A 15,935-nucleotide genomic window follows, 5' to 3' on the forward strand; every position below is an offset into this window, starting at 1 on the left:
AGCTTCGGTTGATCCTCACACTGTATGCCGTAAATGTAGGGGGTTTCAGTGTTCTGCTAGTAATACTTGTAAGGAATGCGAGGGATTGAATGCAGAAGAGTGGAAGACTTTGACTTCTTATTTGAAGAAGTTAGAGAGGGATAGAATTAGACGATTGAAAGGTGTGAGTTCAAGGCCTATTGAGCCTTTCACTGATAATTCTAATCCTACTGATGTAGATTCTCCCTATGTATCTCTTCTCAGAGTGCTTTTCGGATTCGGCATCGGAAATCGCCAATCTGAAAGCTACAATTAGAGACATGAAGTCCAAGATGGCTGACTTCAAAGGTAAGGCTAGTGAAAGTGAGCATTACAGTGAAGTGAGCCCCAGTGTTTCTCCCAGTGTTGTGGAGGGGGCGTTTGATCGTCCCTGCGACGCTCCCAGGCCTAGACCTCTTCCAAGCTCACAAGCCCAGAGAGAAGGAAAGTCGAAAGCCTTAAGGAGGTTGTGGGGGATCCCCAACGGTCAGACGTCCCTTCAGCTAGCTCTGCTTCGTGGCAGGCGGCTCAAGGGCGCTTTAGAAAAAGCGTCATTCGCGAGTGTTTCTCGTCCTCTCCCTCTCCCTCACCTAAACGAGGGTGGAAGGAATCGAACTTGTCAAGACCGCTGAAGCGTCATATGAAGCCTGAAACATAGATTCTAGTCCAGAGCGTTTCTCAGATGACGCTCCGTCATCTAGCAAGGAAAGCGAAGGGGGCGTCAGCGTCACCTGAAGTGTACGCGGAAGTACCCTTTCCTTCTTCTCCCCGAGTGATGACGAAAGACGTCATGCACTGGACGTGGGAGAAGCGTCAAGAAGATCATCATGGCAGTTCAAGAGCAGCTGTCATCGCTAGTGGGAGTTTTAGCGCCAAGTCGGAAGGACGTGACGCTTCCAATTAAGAGTCTCGTCCTCTCTCACCCCGTTCAACGAGAAGCGTCATAACAGACGGGAAAACGGCTAAACGTCTTACAGAAGCGTCTAGTTCGAGAGCGAGAACAGGTGCTTACGAGAGTTTCGCAACGCCAGAGAGACGGTAAGACGTCTTTTAGACGCGAAGGCGTTCACATTGGAACAAAAGGAGCATAGACATGACGCTCCGTCAACTATTATGACGCCAAGTAGGACGCCTTTGGAGAGCGGAGCGTCTTCCAAGCGCGAAGCGTCATCGAGACGTCAGCAAAAGACGTCATCCATGACGCTTGGCGAACGGGAAGCGTCATGTAAGCGGGAAGCGTCTTCTAAAATTCTAGAGAAGCCGAAGCCTATGACGCCTTCAAAGACTATTAGAGCGGGAAAGAGGAAGCAGTATCATTCCCTTAGCCCCTCTCCTATTAGGAGTTTTGTCTCCTCAAGAAGAGGAACGTTCGGAAAAGGAGAGCGGAGAAGAAGCATGTAGATCACCCGGAGGTTAGAGGAAAACATCGGATGACGAATATAGTGGAAGAGAAGGTCTGTCTAACTATAAGGTGTTGACTACCCTACTTCTTGAGGAGTACGGAGACGAGTTGACTCCTGCCGCTCCTCCTTCTCCGCGCTCGCTCTTTTCCAGTGCTAAGACGAAGAAGCCTTCGTCTTTTCTCAAAATGAAACCCCACCATATCGATGAAAAAGAGCTTTACATTCCTTAGACTCATGGATGAAGTCTAAGAAGGACTTAGTAAGGACAGTCTTCTGTATGCCTCAGCAAGATTAGCTGGGAAAAGAGGCATTTGGTATCAGACGGGAGAGAATATGGGTATTGCTCTCCCTTCTACAACCGAAACAGATTTTTCGACTTTGGTTGACGCTTCACGGCGTCCAAGTCTCAATTCTGCACGGATTACATGGGGAATTTCGGAACTGGATCATCTCCTCAAGGGACTCTTTCGTGTATTGGAAGTTTTTAACTTCTTAGATTGGTCCCTTGGGGTGATGTCCAAGAAAGCCCATGATTCGGAAGGAATCGAACCTGAAGCCCTGTTATGCATATTGTCTTGTATTGACAAGGCGGTACAGGATGGATCTTTTGACAAATAACCTCTTTGTTTGGGGCAGGTCTTTTAAAGAAAAAGGACTGTATATGGCACCTTCTTAACAAAGGCAGTCTCACATGCTCAGAGAGCAGCACTTCTATATGCGCTCTATCTGACTTTTTGTTCCCTTCTCAGTTAGTAAAGGACATTGCGCATTCTTTAACTGAGAAGGCAACTCAGGATCTGCTGACGCAGTCAGCAAGAAAGAAGAAACCTGTTGCTGCATCGGACAAGAAAGGACCCAGTACAACGGTGCAGCCCTTTCGAGGTGGTCCGACCTCCAGACCTTCCACAAGGAGGAAGGCTCCAGAGAAGAGAGGTAGATCTGCTTTTCGTCCCTTTAAGAAAGGAAAATGAAGATTCTCTCCTCCAAGCACCAGTAGGTGCCAGGAATCCTGGGATTTGGGAAGCCTGGACACTGATAAATGCAGACGCGTCATCTTTGGCGATCTTAAGGAAGGGATATCGTATCCCTTTCCTGAACACTCCTCCCTTAACGTCAATGCCAAGGGAACTATCAGCCAAATACAAGGATCCTGTGCTGAGGATACTCTTCGATCGATGGTGGAACAAATGTGGGACAAGAGAGCGATAGAATTGGTACGGGATCAACACTCCCCGGGGTTTTACAATCGCCTTTTTCTGGTGGCGAAAGCCTCGGGAGGCTGGAGACCAGTACTGGAGTCAGCTCTCTGAACAAATTTGTTCAGAAGGAGAAGTTCTCCATGGAGACTTCTGCTTCAGTCATGGCGTTCATTACGTCAGGGAGATTGGATGGTGTCTTTAGATCTCCAGGGACGCCTACTTTCACGTCCCGATCCACCCTTCATCGAAGAAGGTACCTCCGTTTCATGACGGGGGGAAGGATCTTTCAGTTCAGAGCCTTGTGTTTCGGCCTGTCCACAGCTCCTCAGGTCTTCACAAGCCTGATGAAGAATGTGGCGAGGTTTCTTCACCTCAAAGGAGTGAATGTCTCTATGTATCTGGACGACTGGCTCATCAGGGTGCCAGATCGGAGAGACAGTGCTTGGAGGACTAAAATTAACTCTGGATTTAATCAAAGCGTTGGGATTGCTTGTGAACCTCGAGAAGTCTCAGCTGACCCCCAGACAAGACCTAGTCTATCTGGGGATTCGGATGGATTCTCGGGGTTTTCGAGTTTTTCCTTCGCAAGAGAGAATCGCAAAAGGTTTGCGTATAGTCTCTCTCTTCTTAGAGAAACAACAACGTCGGCGGAGGGAATGGTTGAGCCTTCTGGGGACTCTGTCCTCACTAGAAACAATTCTTCCCTCTAGGAAGACTTCATATACGTCCGCTTCAATTCTTCCTCAAGAGGTCTTGGAGCTGGAAAACGGACAACTGTCGGACGTTTTTCCCATTCCAGTGGAGATAAAGTACACCTACAGTGGTGGTTGCTCCCTCTGGAAGAGAACAAAGGGATCTCTCTAACAACACAGAACCCAGACCTAGTGTTGTTCTCCGACGCGTCGGAGAGAGGTTGGGGAGCGACATTAGGCTCAGAGGAAGTGTCAGGCACCTGGGAACCAGCACAGGTGTCTTGGCACATAAACTGCAAAGAGCTCTTCGCCGTACATCTGGCCTTGAAGAGCCTAGAACCTCTGGTGTCAAACAAGGTAGTGCAAGTAAACGTGGACAACACCACCGCACTTGCCTACATTCGGAAACAGGGAGGGACGCACTCCTCGTTCCTTTACGAGCTCACGAGAGACCTATTACTTTGGACGTCTCACAGGAACATCTCCCTGCTGACAAGGTTCGTACAGGAGTAAGGAATGTGAGGGCGGACAGGCTCAGCAGGAGGAACCAGGTCCTTCATACAGAATGGACACTACGAGGAAGTGTCTCGATCTCTGGTCTCTGTGGGGAACTCCTCTGTGGATCTCTTCGCAACATTCTTCAAAAAGGCTCCCAGTGTTTTGCTCGGTCGTGGAAGATCCAAGAGCACTTATGGTAGACGCCTTCCTGCTAAACTGGTCTCGAGTAGACGTTTATGCTTTTCCCCCATTCAAAATCCTGGGGTTAGTAATGAAAAAGTTTGTGGCGTCAAAGCAGACGAGGATGACGTTTAATAGCCCCTTTTTTTTGGCCGGCCCAGGAATGGTTCACGGAGGTGGTAGAGTGGATCGTTAGACTTTCCAAGATCCCTACCAAGAAGGACGATCTTCTCAGACAACCACACTTCAAGAGGTACCATCAAAACCTCCCCGCTCTCGCTCTGACTGCCTTTCGACTATCGAAAGACTTGTCAGAGCGAGAGGCTTTTCTCGCGAAGTGGCAAGCGCGATCGCGAGAGCACGCAGAACCTCCACTACGAAAGTATACCAATCGAATGATTTGGAGGTATTTAGAAGGTGGTGTAGATCCAAGAAGTTGTCCTCCTCACTACCTCTATAGCGGAAATTGCTGATTTCCTGCTATTCCTGAGAGAAAAATCTCATCTAGCCGTATCCACAATAAAGGGATAACAGAAGTATGCTCTCGGCTGTATTCAGGAACAGAGGATTAGATCTGGCAAATAATAAAGATCTCCACGATCTCATAAGGTCTTTTGAGACTTCAAAGTCTAAGGAACCAGTACCTCCGAACTGGAACCTAGACGTAGTCCTCAAATATCTGTCATCGGAAAGATTCGAACCTCCTCATCGGGCATCGTTTAGAGACATAACCAGAAAATGCCTATTCCTATTATCTTTAGCTACGGCAAAGAGAATTAGTGAATTGCATGCTCTGCAAGATAAAGTAGGATTCAAGGGAGACTCGGCTATTTGCTCGTTAAGACCCTGTTTTTAGCGAAAAACGAGAATCCCACGAATCCCTGGCCTAAGTCATTCGAAGTCAAAGGAATGTCGAGTCGCGTAGGCAGAGAAGCAGAGAGGTCTCTATGCCCTGTTAGAGCTCTGAAGTTCTACCTTCAGAGAAAGCATCAGATGGGAGGCTCTAGACAAGGTCTTTGGTGCGCGGTAAAAGACCCCACAAGACTGATGTCCAAGAATTGCACTGGCATTCTTTGTAAGAAACGTCATTACAGACGCTCATAAGGTCTGTCCTGACGAACAGTTACAACTACTGAGAGTAAAAGCTCATGAAGTAAGAGCTGTAGCGACGTCTCTCTCGTTTTATAAGATATGTCGCTTAAAAACATCATAGATACGACATTTTGGAGATGCAACTCAGTATTTGCATCTCATTACTTGAAAGACGTTCGTGTGACATATGAGAAGTGTTTTTCTCTAGGTCCTTTTGTATCGGCGGATACGATTCTGGGTACGGGAGCCGACACCAATCCTTAAATTGTATATACTTTTCTTCTTTTTGGATATGGTCTGGAGTCTCTTCGAAACATGGAGGACTTGGTTTAGCACGGGCGGCCAGTCTGTGTTGTTCAGTAAGAGACGCTTGTCATATCCAATTAGATGAGTATAATTTTTTTTTTGAAAATTATGTATGTGTGTGTAGTGGTTTTGAGTTACGGTTGTTGTGACGAGTTCGGGGATACTCGGACAATCCTTAGTTTCTAACATATGGTTAGGATCAGGTGGTCGGGATTGGTTGTGTGCTCCTTCATAAGGTGTATTGTCATATAAGTGGATCAGCACCCATTGACAAAGTCCTTTCAGGCTCTGCCGAGTAAGCGGATAAGACCCCATCGGCAGACCCACAAGAATCTTGGCCATAGATCATATATCTCGCTAAAGTTTTCTTGAGGTGATGCAGACTACTGGGCAAACACCCACGGAAGTCTACCACCTATCAGGTAGGAACCAAGGTTTTATTTATACCTACAACATATGTTGTTTACCTGTCTATTCCATATAGTAGCTGTCTCTTACCCTCCACCGAAGGGTGCCAATCAGCTATGTATATATCTGACAATGTAAGTTGATTGTATGAAAATGATATTGTTATGTTACAATAAAGTTTCATACATACTTACCTGGCAGATATATACAATTAAAGGCCCACCCAGCCTCCCCGCAGGAGACAGGTGGAAGAGAGAAAATATGATAGAAAACGGGGATGGTTCCTAGTCCTGCCGCCCAGGGCAGGCCGGTAGATCACCTGACCTACCTGTAGCGAGTGGCGCGAAATTTGAATTTCTGTCGGGGACGACGGAGTCTTAGCTATGTATATATCTGCCAGGTAAGTATGTATGAAACTTTATTGTAACATAACAATATCATTTCTCTGCGCTTTAGCTTCAGCTAAGAGAGTCAGCGAGCTGCAAGCTCTGGAAGAAGATGTGGGGTTCCAAGGAGACTTCGCTATTTGTTCGTTTCTCCCGTCTTTCCTGGCCAAGAATGAAAACCCCTCATCCCCTTGGCCCAGGAGCTTCGAGATAAAAAGCTTATCCTCCCTAGTTGAAGTAGAAGAGGAAAAGCCTTTGCCCTGTAAGGAGCCTTAAGTTTTATCTCCAGAGGAAGAAAAGTCTTGGGGCTAACTCAGACAACCTCTGGTGTTCTGTAAGAGACCCCAGTAGGCCTTTATCAAAGAATGCCCTGTCATTCTTTATTAGGAACCTTATTAAAGAAGCCCACGCATCTTGTAACCAGGATCAGTATAGACTTCTGAAAGTCAGGCGCATGAGGGTAATGGGCCATCGCGACGTCTTGGCTTCAAGAAGAATATGTCTTTACAAAGCCTCATGAAAGCGACTTTTTGGAGGTGTGAGTCAGTCTTCTCCAACCACTACCTGAAAGACGTAAGAATTATGTATGAGAAGTGCTTTGGGTTAGGCCCGTATGTATTAGCGGATTCAGTGCTGGGGCAGGGAGCTGAAGCATATCCTTTTTAGATAATTTTCCCATGTTGTATTTGTATTGTGTTTTTTGGTTGTGTGAAGGAGGATGCAGGAGGCACCTCCTTCTTTCGTAGTACTAACATTTGTATTTTGGTTAGGTGATCGGTTTGTGCTTGAAGCTCCTTGCATTGGTAGTGGACAGGCTCTGTCATTTAAGTGGGTTGATCCCCTTTGACAAGACCCTAACTGGATTCTACCAAGTAAGCGGAGTCAGTTCCCATTGGTAGGCCCAAAGAGTTTTTCAGCTGTAGGTCACGCCCTCGCTGTAACTCTAAAGGCAACGCAGATTAATAGACAGTAACTATGAAGTCTTCTGCCTAAATCAGGTAAGAACCAAGGGTGTTTTTATTCCTTTAACATGTGTTGTCTCCCCTTTCTCTGTACTTAAATGTCTCTTTCCCTCCACCAAGGGTGTCAATCAGCTAAGTATATATCTGGCAGGGAAGTTCATGTACAAAAATGATATTGTTAGTATACAATAAAGTTTTGTACATACTTACCTGGCAGATATACATATACGATTGATGGCCCTCCCAGCCTCCCCTCAGGAGACAGGTGGAAGAGAAAATCTGACAAGAAAGGGGGATTGGTTCTTACACCCGCCACCCAGCGGCGGGTAAGGTAGATCACCTGACCTACCTGTAGCGTGTGCCGCGAGTTTTAAATTCTGTCGTGACGTCAGAGACGTAAGCTAAGTATATATCTGCCAGGTAAGTATGTACAAAACTTTATTGTATACTAACAATATCATTTTAAGACCCACCCACCTCCCCTCAGGAGACAGGTCGGGCAAGAGATGATCTGAGGAATAGAAAATGGGAATGATTCCAAGTACCACCCTGTAAGGGTTGTGAACCACCTAACCGGACACCTACCACTCGGCGGTTGCCGCGAGTTTTGAAAAATCTGCCGGACCGATAGAGACTATAGCTATATATATATAACTGCCAGGTAAGTATTCATAAAACTTTGTTTGTTCATGAAACTTACCTGACAGATATATATATAGCTGTATTTTCTGAAGTCCGACAGAATTTAAAAATTCGCGGCACAGGCAGTGCGGCCAGGTGGTAGTACCCATTCCCGCCGCTGGGAGGCGGATATCAGGAAACTATTCCCATTTCTATTCATATTTTTTTCTGTCGCCGGTCGGTAAACAACTGTTTACAGACCTCCGCCTAGGATTTTGAAACTTCATTAGCCACTTAAGTATCCTAATTATTCTTTCGATTATTAACTTGGATTTGTGGCTAGGCATACGCTATCGTAAATTTTTTCATTGCATTTGATGTCTGAAGCTAGTTAGCCTAGTTTCAGACTTTGTTGTCTGCATGGTAAGGTGAGGCTACCGGAACTTTCGGTAGACACTCGCTTAGTATATATGACGTTTACATGTTTTCTTTGCATAAGTTCAATGTAATTAGTGTAATGTGTGACTGATTACGGAAGAAGGAGGATTCATTTACGCATTTAGAGCGTGTTAGAATCAGGAGTTTTCCTCCACAGTAAACAGAAGTTAGAAATAATGAACCTTCTAACCTCCTGTAGATTTTATTTTGCCTAACCCTGTGGTATGGCTTACGGGCCTAGAAGAAGTGTCTGCTAGAGGATTACATCAAGTAATCTTAGACTAAAGTGCTCGCTCTCCAATCAGTGTTGTGAAGTGTAGTGCCCCTTGTTGTGTTGTGGAGGGGCGTCAGATCGGCCCCATAATGCCTCTAGGCCTGGACCTCTGTCGGACTCCCAGGACTCAGGGAGAGGGCATGTCGAAAGCCGCAAGAGGGTTACGGGGGCTCCCCACCGATCTGGCGTCCCTTCGGCAGAACCTGTTGAAGGCTGCTAAAGATCGTGCACGTGCACGAATCTTGAAGGATTGCTTCTCGTCCTCCGAGGCGTCCTCCCCACACAGGGGTTGGAGTTCTCAGAAGGACTCGCGCCCCCTAAAGAAGCTTTAGAGAAGAGGACGCTTCACGTCCTCTCTCTCGTCATGTATACATCATTTATACATTATTAAGGAGGCTCATTCATCTTGCCAGAAGAGTGATTTGAGCCTCCTGCGAGTGAACGCTCATGTATACATCATTTATACATTATTAAGGAGGCTCATTCATCTTGCCAGAAGAGTGATTTGAGCCTCCTGCGAGTGAACGCTCATGATACATCATTTATACATTATTAAGGAGGCTCATTCATCTTGCCAGAAGAGTGATTTTGAGCCTCCTGCGAGTGAACGCTCATGTATACATCATTTATACATTATTAAGGAGGCTCATTCATCTTGCCAGAAGAGTGATTTGAGCCTCCTGCGAGTGAAAACGCTCATGAAAGTTAGAGCTGGTTTCAAACCTCGCTAGCATTCCAAAAGAATTTTGGTGAAAATCAAGGGACATTCCTTGATTCCACCTTTTGGAGGAGCAACTCAGTATTCGTCTCCTCTCCTCATGGCGCTCCGTATACGTTATGTAACGTTCGCTTTACTTCGAAAAAGCAAGCTGATAAGTTTGACGGCCGGCAAGCTGCTTTGCAGTCAAACAACTTATGTCTCTGGTCGGCATAAGAAGGGCAATTTAGACGTGAGGAAGCTTTTGGAGGTGCTCGACGTCCTATAAGTAGAGACATTCTCCAGGACGCTCGGCAAGCACCTTGCGGAAGACGAAAGCCATACGTCTTCCTTTAGTGTTCACACTCTTCAGGAGCAGCGTGCGGCTCTCCATGGAGACTCGCATGAGGACGTCCCTTAAAAAATATTCAACGTCATACGCAAAACGCGGTTCGTCATAACATAGAGATGTTGGCAAGGTCGCTCGCCAGGACGCCTCTTGGCGGGCCTTGCATGCATCAGGCGCTCAACGAGTTCCTCTCTGAAACGTCGTTCAGAAGACTTGGTGTTCTCTGCTCAGACACGCTCGTAGCTAAGCAGGACGTTTTTTGAGGACGCTCAGCAGGACGCTTTCCAAGGACGCTAAGCAGGACGCTTTTGAGGGACGCTCGGAAGGACCTTTTGAGGACGCTCAGCAGGACGCTTTCCAGCACGCTTTTGAGGACGCTCAGCAGGACGCTTTTGTGGACATTCGCCAGGACGCTTCGGTGGAAGCTCGGCAGGACGCTTTGCGAGAGAAAAGACTTGTTGAAGGCGTCTTATTTGCTGTTGAGGACATTTCTTTACAGAAATTTTAAAAGGATTCGGAGTTAGCGGAGAGACATACCCGAATTTTTTCTTCGATCCCTCTTCCTCTTCATCGATTTCTTTGAGAATCGGGAAGATTATATACTCGGATTCCTGGGTGACTTTCGGTCATGTTAAAGGGTTTTCCCTTATTAGCGAAGTGCTAATAGTTTTGTCAAGTCAGGACGTTTTCCCCATTGTTATTTAAGTGGGGGACCCCTCATAAATGGGTAGTTCTCATTGACATAGATTTTAACGTTTTTATCGTTTAAGCGGATAAACTCATAACAAATTTCGGAAGAGCTCTCATTCATTTTCAGAGGCTCATCCGGGGTTAAGAGAAAGACTTGTAGACTATCCAGGAAGTCTTTTGTCCAATATCATAAGAACATTGAACGGGTCTTTTTTCGATCCTCGGTTCTCTCTTGATGATCTCTATTCGAATATTACTCCCTTTTCTTGGAAAAGAGTTCTTGGCAAAGAGTCAGGAGTTCTTTTAAAAGTCTCGTTCATTAGAACGTGGACAGTCGTTTTCCTTTCTTTCTCTCTTCCTCGTCGAGGAAAGATGTAGTAGAGATTCGATGTTCAAATTACTACAATACTTACGTAGTTTATCTTTGCGTCATTTTGCTAACGCATGGGTCAAGTTATATACGCATATCGTATTTACCTCTGCGGATAGAAGCCGAAAGAACTGTTGTTCTAATGTATTTATTTGACACTCCCTTCAACCTTCCAAGAGTTTCGGAGTAAGAACAACTCTTCAGGTATTGTTACGACAACACCAACTCAGCTTCTGTATTTAGCGAATTCTGTTTCGTTTAAATAGGCCTGCTTGAGAGTTTCCTTTTGCTCGATAATATCATACCTATTCCTTCGTAAAGGGAGTAGCTGGCAACTCAGGCAGATAGTATTCTGTTCACCATTGAAGCTTTCCTTCGAGGAATACTTCTCTTCACTCATTTTGATAGAGATCGAAGGTGGTCGATCTCCAATCCTTATTTTGTTTTCTTGAAGGAAAGAATTTAGGATGGAGATCGTTGTTCAGAATACTATAAATATACTACGTATATTAACTCGCGACATGATTCTACTAAGCAGTTGAATTGTCCGAGGGGTAGGCGCATATCCTAGTTATTCTACGGATTGCGACTTAGACGAGAAGTATTCTAATTGAACTGCAACACAACTCAGCTTCTGTATTAGCGAATTTTGTTTCGTTTAAATATGCCTGCTTGAGAGTTCCATTTTGAATCGATAATTTCATACCTATCCCTTCGTAAAAGGAGTAGCTGGCAACTCAGGCACATAGTGCGAGACGATGAACAAGGATGCTGTTACTGTGATCTTCGCAGTACCGGCTAGCTCGGTGTCATGCGCGGTTGGTTACGTCTCTCTCCCTTGCGGGAATGGCTGAATAAACCGTCTCTGCCCTACAATCATGGATTTTAGCCTCGGGTTGAGGAAATTTCTAGTAATCTTGAATGATCATGCCTGCCGTTTACTTAGAAAATTTCAACAAGATATCTCTTATACTTTGTTCGGTGCGGGTTTACCGCACGGTAACATTCTGTACGAATCTACCGCGGCATAGCACTATAATAATGCTCTCCTGCTTATGCAAAGCGCAGCCTTATTTAGGGAAGGAAGCAGGCTGAGTGAAGGAATGGATGAGTTTGCTGGGGACCATTTCCTCGCTGGAGAAGCTTGTTTTCCCTGAATAAACAGCAATTCAGACCTCTACAATTTTCCTCACGAAGAAATTGGAATAACATCAAAGATCTTGTAATTCTAATTTTCTCTCAACGGCTTGAGGATCACCTCGGGTGATAGCGAGAGGGTCCCAGACATCCGAACAGAGAACAGATGTTCTGGCACATTGTCTGAAAAGAATTGGAAGCCAAATTGGTCGGCTCTCCAGTTCCTCGAAGGGTTGAGTTTGGATCGAGTGGCCCAAATCATCTCGGATAATTTCCTCAGCTCTCTCATAGCTCGAGAAGTGAGAATTGGTTATGGGCTTAGGCACGGAACGTAACGATCCTCAAGAGGTTCGTTAAACTAGTGCACGTCCGTGGGGGTCTTCTCGATCGAAGGCAACAACTACTGACGTCTGAGTAATCCTCATTAGAAGTATGTCGAAAGTGAGGGAGACTGAGGGCGTCCTTTCGTTAAGTTTTTCGTAATATTAAAGACGAAGGAGCTTCCTCTTAAGTTGTTCCCTTATTCATGATCCTAGAGGATTAGCTTTAGTCGCCACATGTTGGCCTCTAAGAGGTTGGATTCACAGAGGTCAGGTAATTCAGAGAATTGTCAAAACGACCCTTCCCGAGAGAATCGGTGTAATCTAACATCGTCACTAGTGAAGTATCTAATATCTCTCCTCTCTGAGTCTGAAGGCGTTCAGACTATCGAGAAGCGATAAGATCTTCAAGATAATGGCAGTCTCTTGGCCAAGGCAAAGCAGTGCTGCCTATTTTTCAGTGTTCAATCGGAGGGGGGCCGTTTCTGGAGATAGTGGAAGGGAAATGACTGTTCCTCCACCTCGACCTCTGTGAATTTCGTTATGGTTCTATCTTTCCGTATGAAGTATGAGATAAGATAGAAGTCCTAACTATTGTAGAATATGCAAATATGTTGTTGACGGCCTCTAGGCTCAGAGATTCGGTTCTGTCAAACAACAAAGCTTCACGATCTTTGAGGTCTGTGGAGATCTTGAAATTCTCTGGATCAAAGGTTCCGGCATGGAACTTAGACGTAGTCTGAGTTTCTGATGCCAAAAGCATTTCGAACCTATCCTTTCTGCGAACTTAATACACGTGACCAGAAAGGCTAATATTCTAACCGCTCTAGCCACGGCAAGGAGGGTTAGTGAGGTTTTAGCCATCATCAGAGGTTTTGGCTTTAAAAGGACATAATGCGGTCTGTCCTCTAAGCCTTCCGTTCTTGATAAGAACGAAAACCTGTCTAACCCTTGACCCGAAGGCTTGGAGACCAAGGGTATGGGCACAAATTATTGGGCAAGGGCATTAGAGAGTCCTGTGCCCTGTAGGTCTCTCAAGTTTTATCTTGATAAAACTATAGAAAGTCAAGGTCAACGGACAATCTGCGGTGTTCCGTAAAAAAGACCAGACGGTTCATGTCCAAGAACACCCTGGCATTATAGCCAAGGAGTTCTTTTAAGTAGGCTCATTCATTATGTTTGCATAAAGATTTGAGATTTTTTTCTTAATATCAATGCTCAAGAGGTGAGGGCGCGGCCTCGGAAGCATTTCAACAGAGCCATGACACTCAGTAACATCCTGAGTGCCCCACGCTTTAGCGAAGCACTCTGGGTTCGTTCTTCACACTCCCGCAATCTGCGGTGTTCCGTAAAAAGACCAACTGGTTCGGTCCAAGACACTCTGGCATTATAGCCAAGGAGTTCTTTTAAGAGGTCTCATTCATTATGTTTGCATAAGATTTGAGATTTTTTTTCTTAATATGAATGCTCAAGAGGTGAGGGCGACGGCCTCGGAGCATTTCAACAGAGCATGACACTCAGTAACATCCTGAGTGCCACGCTTTAGCGAAGCAACTCTGTGTTCGCTTCACACTCCCGACTGGATGTGAAGACGACATTTCAGATCCGTAGTCGCTAGGACCATACATATCCGTAGAATATTATTGGGTGCAGGAAGCAACACGAATCCTATCCTATAGAAAAGGGATAGGTGTGCTTTTAACTTTGAAGGGTTGGTCGCTTGAGGCGCGTTCCTTTTCTTTAGCCTAGAAGTTATGGAACTAACTTTGATAGGTTAGGTCAGGTGGTGGTTTTTAGCTTCGGTGCCCTCAGAAGTATGGTCATATGGTCTAGTCACATTGTGGTCACGCCCCGAGTTGACAGATCATCTAGACCGCACCAGCATTACAAGGTCTCTACCTCGCTGGCAACTCTAGTAACGCAGAAGCAGACTTTGGTTTGACAGTAATCACGAAGTCGGCTATGCTAACAGGTGAGGAACCAAGATGTATATCATCTACTTAATTTAGTTTCCCAAAAATCCTATTCTGTCTCTTCCCACCATCCGAAGGTGGATTCAGCTATATATATATCTGTCAGGTAAGTTTCATGAACAAAATGTTGTTATAATACAATTAAGTTTGTTCATACTTACCTGGCAGATCTATATAATTAAAGTGCCCACCCACCTCCCCTCAGGAGACAGTGGCCACTGATAAAAAAATATGAATAGGAAAAATGGGAATTAGTTCCTGATATCCGCCTCCAGCCGGCGGGAATGGGTACTACCACCTGGCCGCCCACTGCGTGTGCCGCGAATTTTTTAAATTCTGTCGGACTTCAGAAAATACAGCTATATATATATCTGCCAGGTAAGTATGAACAAACTTAATTGTATTATAACAATAACATTTTTATCATAAATACTTCATTTTGATAGGAAGCTTAATAGCTGTGATATCACTTCCAACCCATGTAGCTATACAGATTTGTTAATGATATGGACATGTACAAAGTTATTTGACTTTTGTCATACTTCAAGTTTTATTATGATATGCCTCCAGATTTGATCCAAATCTGCCTCAGCTTACCAAGGCAGCAAGACAGAGTCCTGTTGTGGAAGGATACTCACTTGAGAGAGTGACTTGACATCCCTGTAGAGTAGTGATAGTCTATTTTCTGTTTGCATAGCCAATGTTAACAATACTGTATAGCTTATGTAAGATTGTATATATGGAACATGAAAATTAAATTTTATTTTAAGTCTTGACTTATGGAACTCAAAAAACATTATACTATAATATTTGCTTTTTTTATATTAATTTTTGTTCCAGGTTACTTTGTTATATCCATCATCAGGACAAGTGGAGATTGACCCAAACGAACTTTGGGAAAAATTTGTGCAGGTTATTAAAGGAGCAATTGCCAGTAAGTAAATTTATTGGAATTTTCTTTCGCTTTCTAATTGAGTAACTTGATTCATATAAGAGCACTAGAGATAAATCAGATTTTGGATGCTGAAATGTCCTGTTGAGGTTGAATGAATAAGTCCTCCTCAGAGGATTAACTGGCATCCTCGACTGCATGGAGCATGGTAGAGGAAGTTGTCCTCGGGTAGCTTGGCTGTAGAGAAACAGGAATGGGCTGAGATGATCCAAGACCTGAAGCTCCTTAAGCCTAAGGAAGAGAGAGAACTTGTCATTGGTTGTCTTGCCCATTTCTTCATTGCCAGATTTGTTAGTGGTCAACAACCACTACTGGGTAAAGTAACATTTCCTTGGCTTTGCTCCCACCCTCCAAAAAGATACAGACTGGTAGCTCCTAACCTCACTCATGCTATGGAATTCTGAAACAACTATTCTTTGCTATTGCAATTGGCATGAAAGTGGCTGGGAATGGAGAGAATGAAGCTGGTATCTGTTTCATAATTGCCCCTATTGTTCATACGTAATGAATATCTTGTAAGGAACAGCTCTGGATCCTGTATTTTTGGCATAACCATTATCTGTGCAAAAAAATTAGTATGGGGACAGCACTTGCTTAGTTCATTGCTGTTTCTTTGTTTCTCCATGTGATGCCTTGAGTCACCAAAAAAATCTAAAGTAGTAATGGACAAGAGTAGGTCAGATGCATGGTTGGTGGGGTTGTCTTTGCTTAGGCTTCCTATTTCGGTTTTTAGATCTTCCCAGCCAGAAAATCATCAGAAAGAAGCCACATGTCCATTAGAGAATTGAAATTTGGCCTCTTTCCAGGGGTCAAAGGTATCTATGATATGGTAATTTTCTTTGAAATGGTAGGAGTTCTTAAATTCAAAGATTGAAGGTCAGTAGGCATCTTTTCAAGGATAGTAGAAGCCAAGGCAACATCCAGTAGCATGGACTGTCTCTTCCTCCTCCTCCTCCTAGATAAAGACAAA

At 44.7% G+C, this 15,935-nt stretch overlaps 1 protein-coding gene across 4 annotated transcripts in view; it reads left to right on the forward strand.

Moving 5' to 3' along the window:
- LOC135212444 (putative glycerol kinase 5) overlaps positions 1-15,935 on the forward strand; it is a 137,441-nt gene that overhangs the window by 43,402 nt on the left and 78,104 nt on the right. For all 4 annotated transcript variants that reach the window (XM_064245814.1, XM_064245818.1, XM_064245815.1 and 1 more), the window contains exon 3: positions 14,854-14,947. In XM_064245814.1, the coding sequence (XP_064101884.1) occupies positions 14,854-14,947 (94 nt within the window). The remainder of the gene's footprint in view (positions 1-14,853; positions 14,948-15,935) is intronic.

The sequence above is a fragment of the Macrobrachium nipponense genome, chromosome 41 (assembly GCF_015104395.2).
Source record: "Macrobrachium nipponense isolate FS-2020 chromosome 41, ASM1510439v2, whole genome shotgun sequence".
Lineage (NCBI taxonomy): Eukaryota > Metazoa > Arthropoda > Malacostraca > Decapoda > Palaemonidae > Macrobrachium > Macrobrachium nipponense.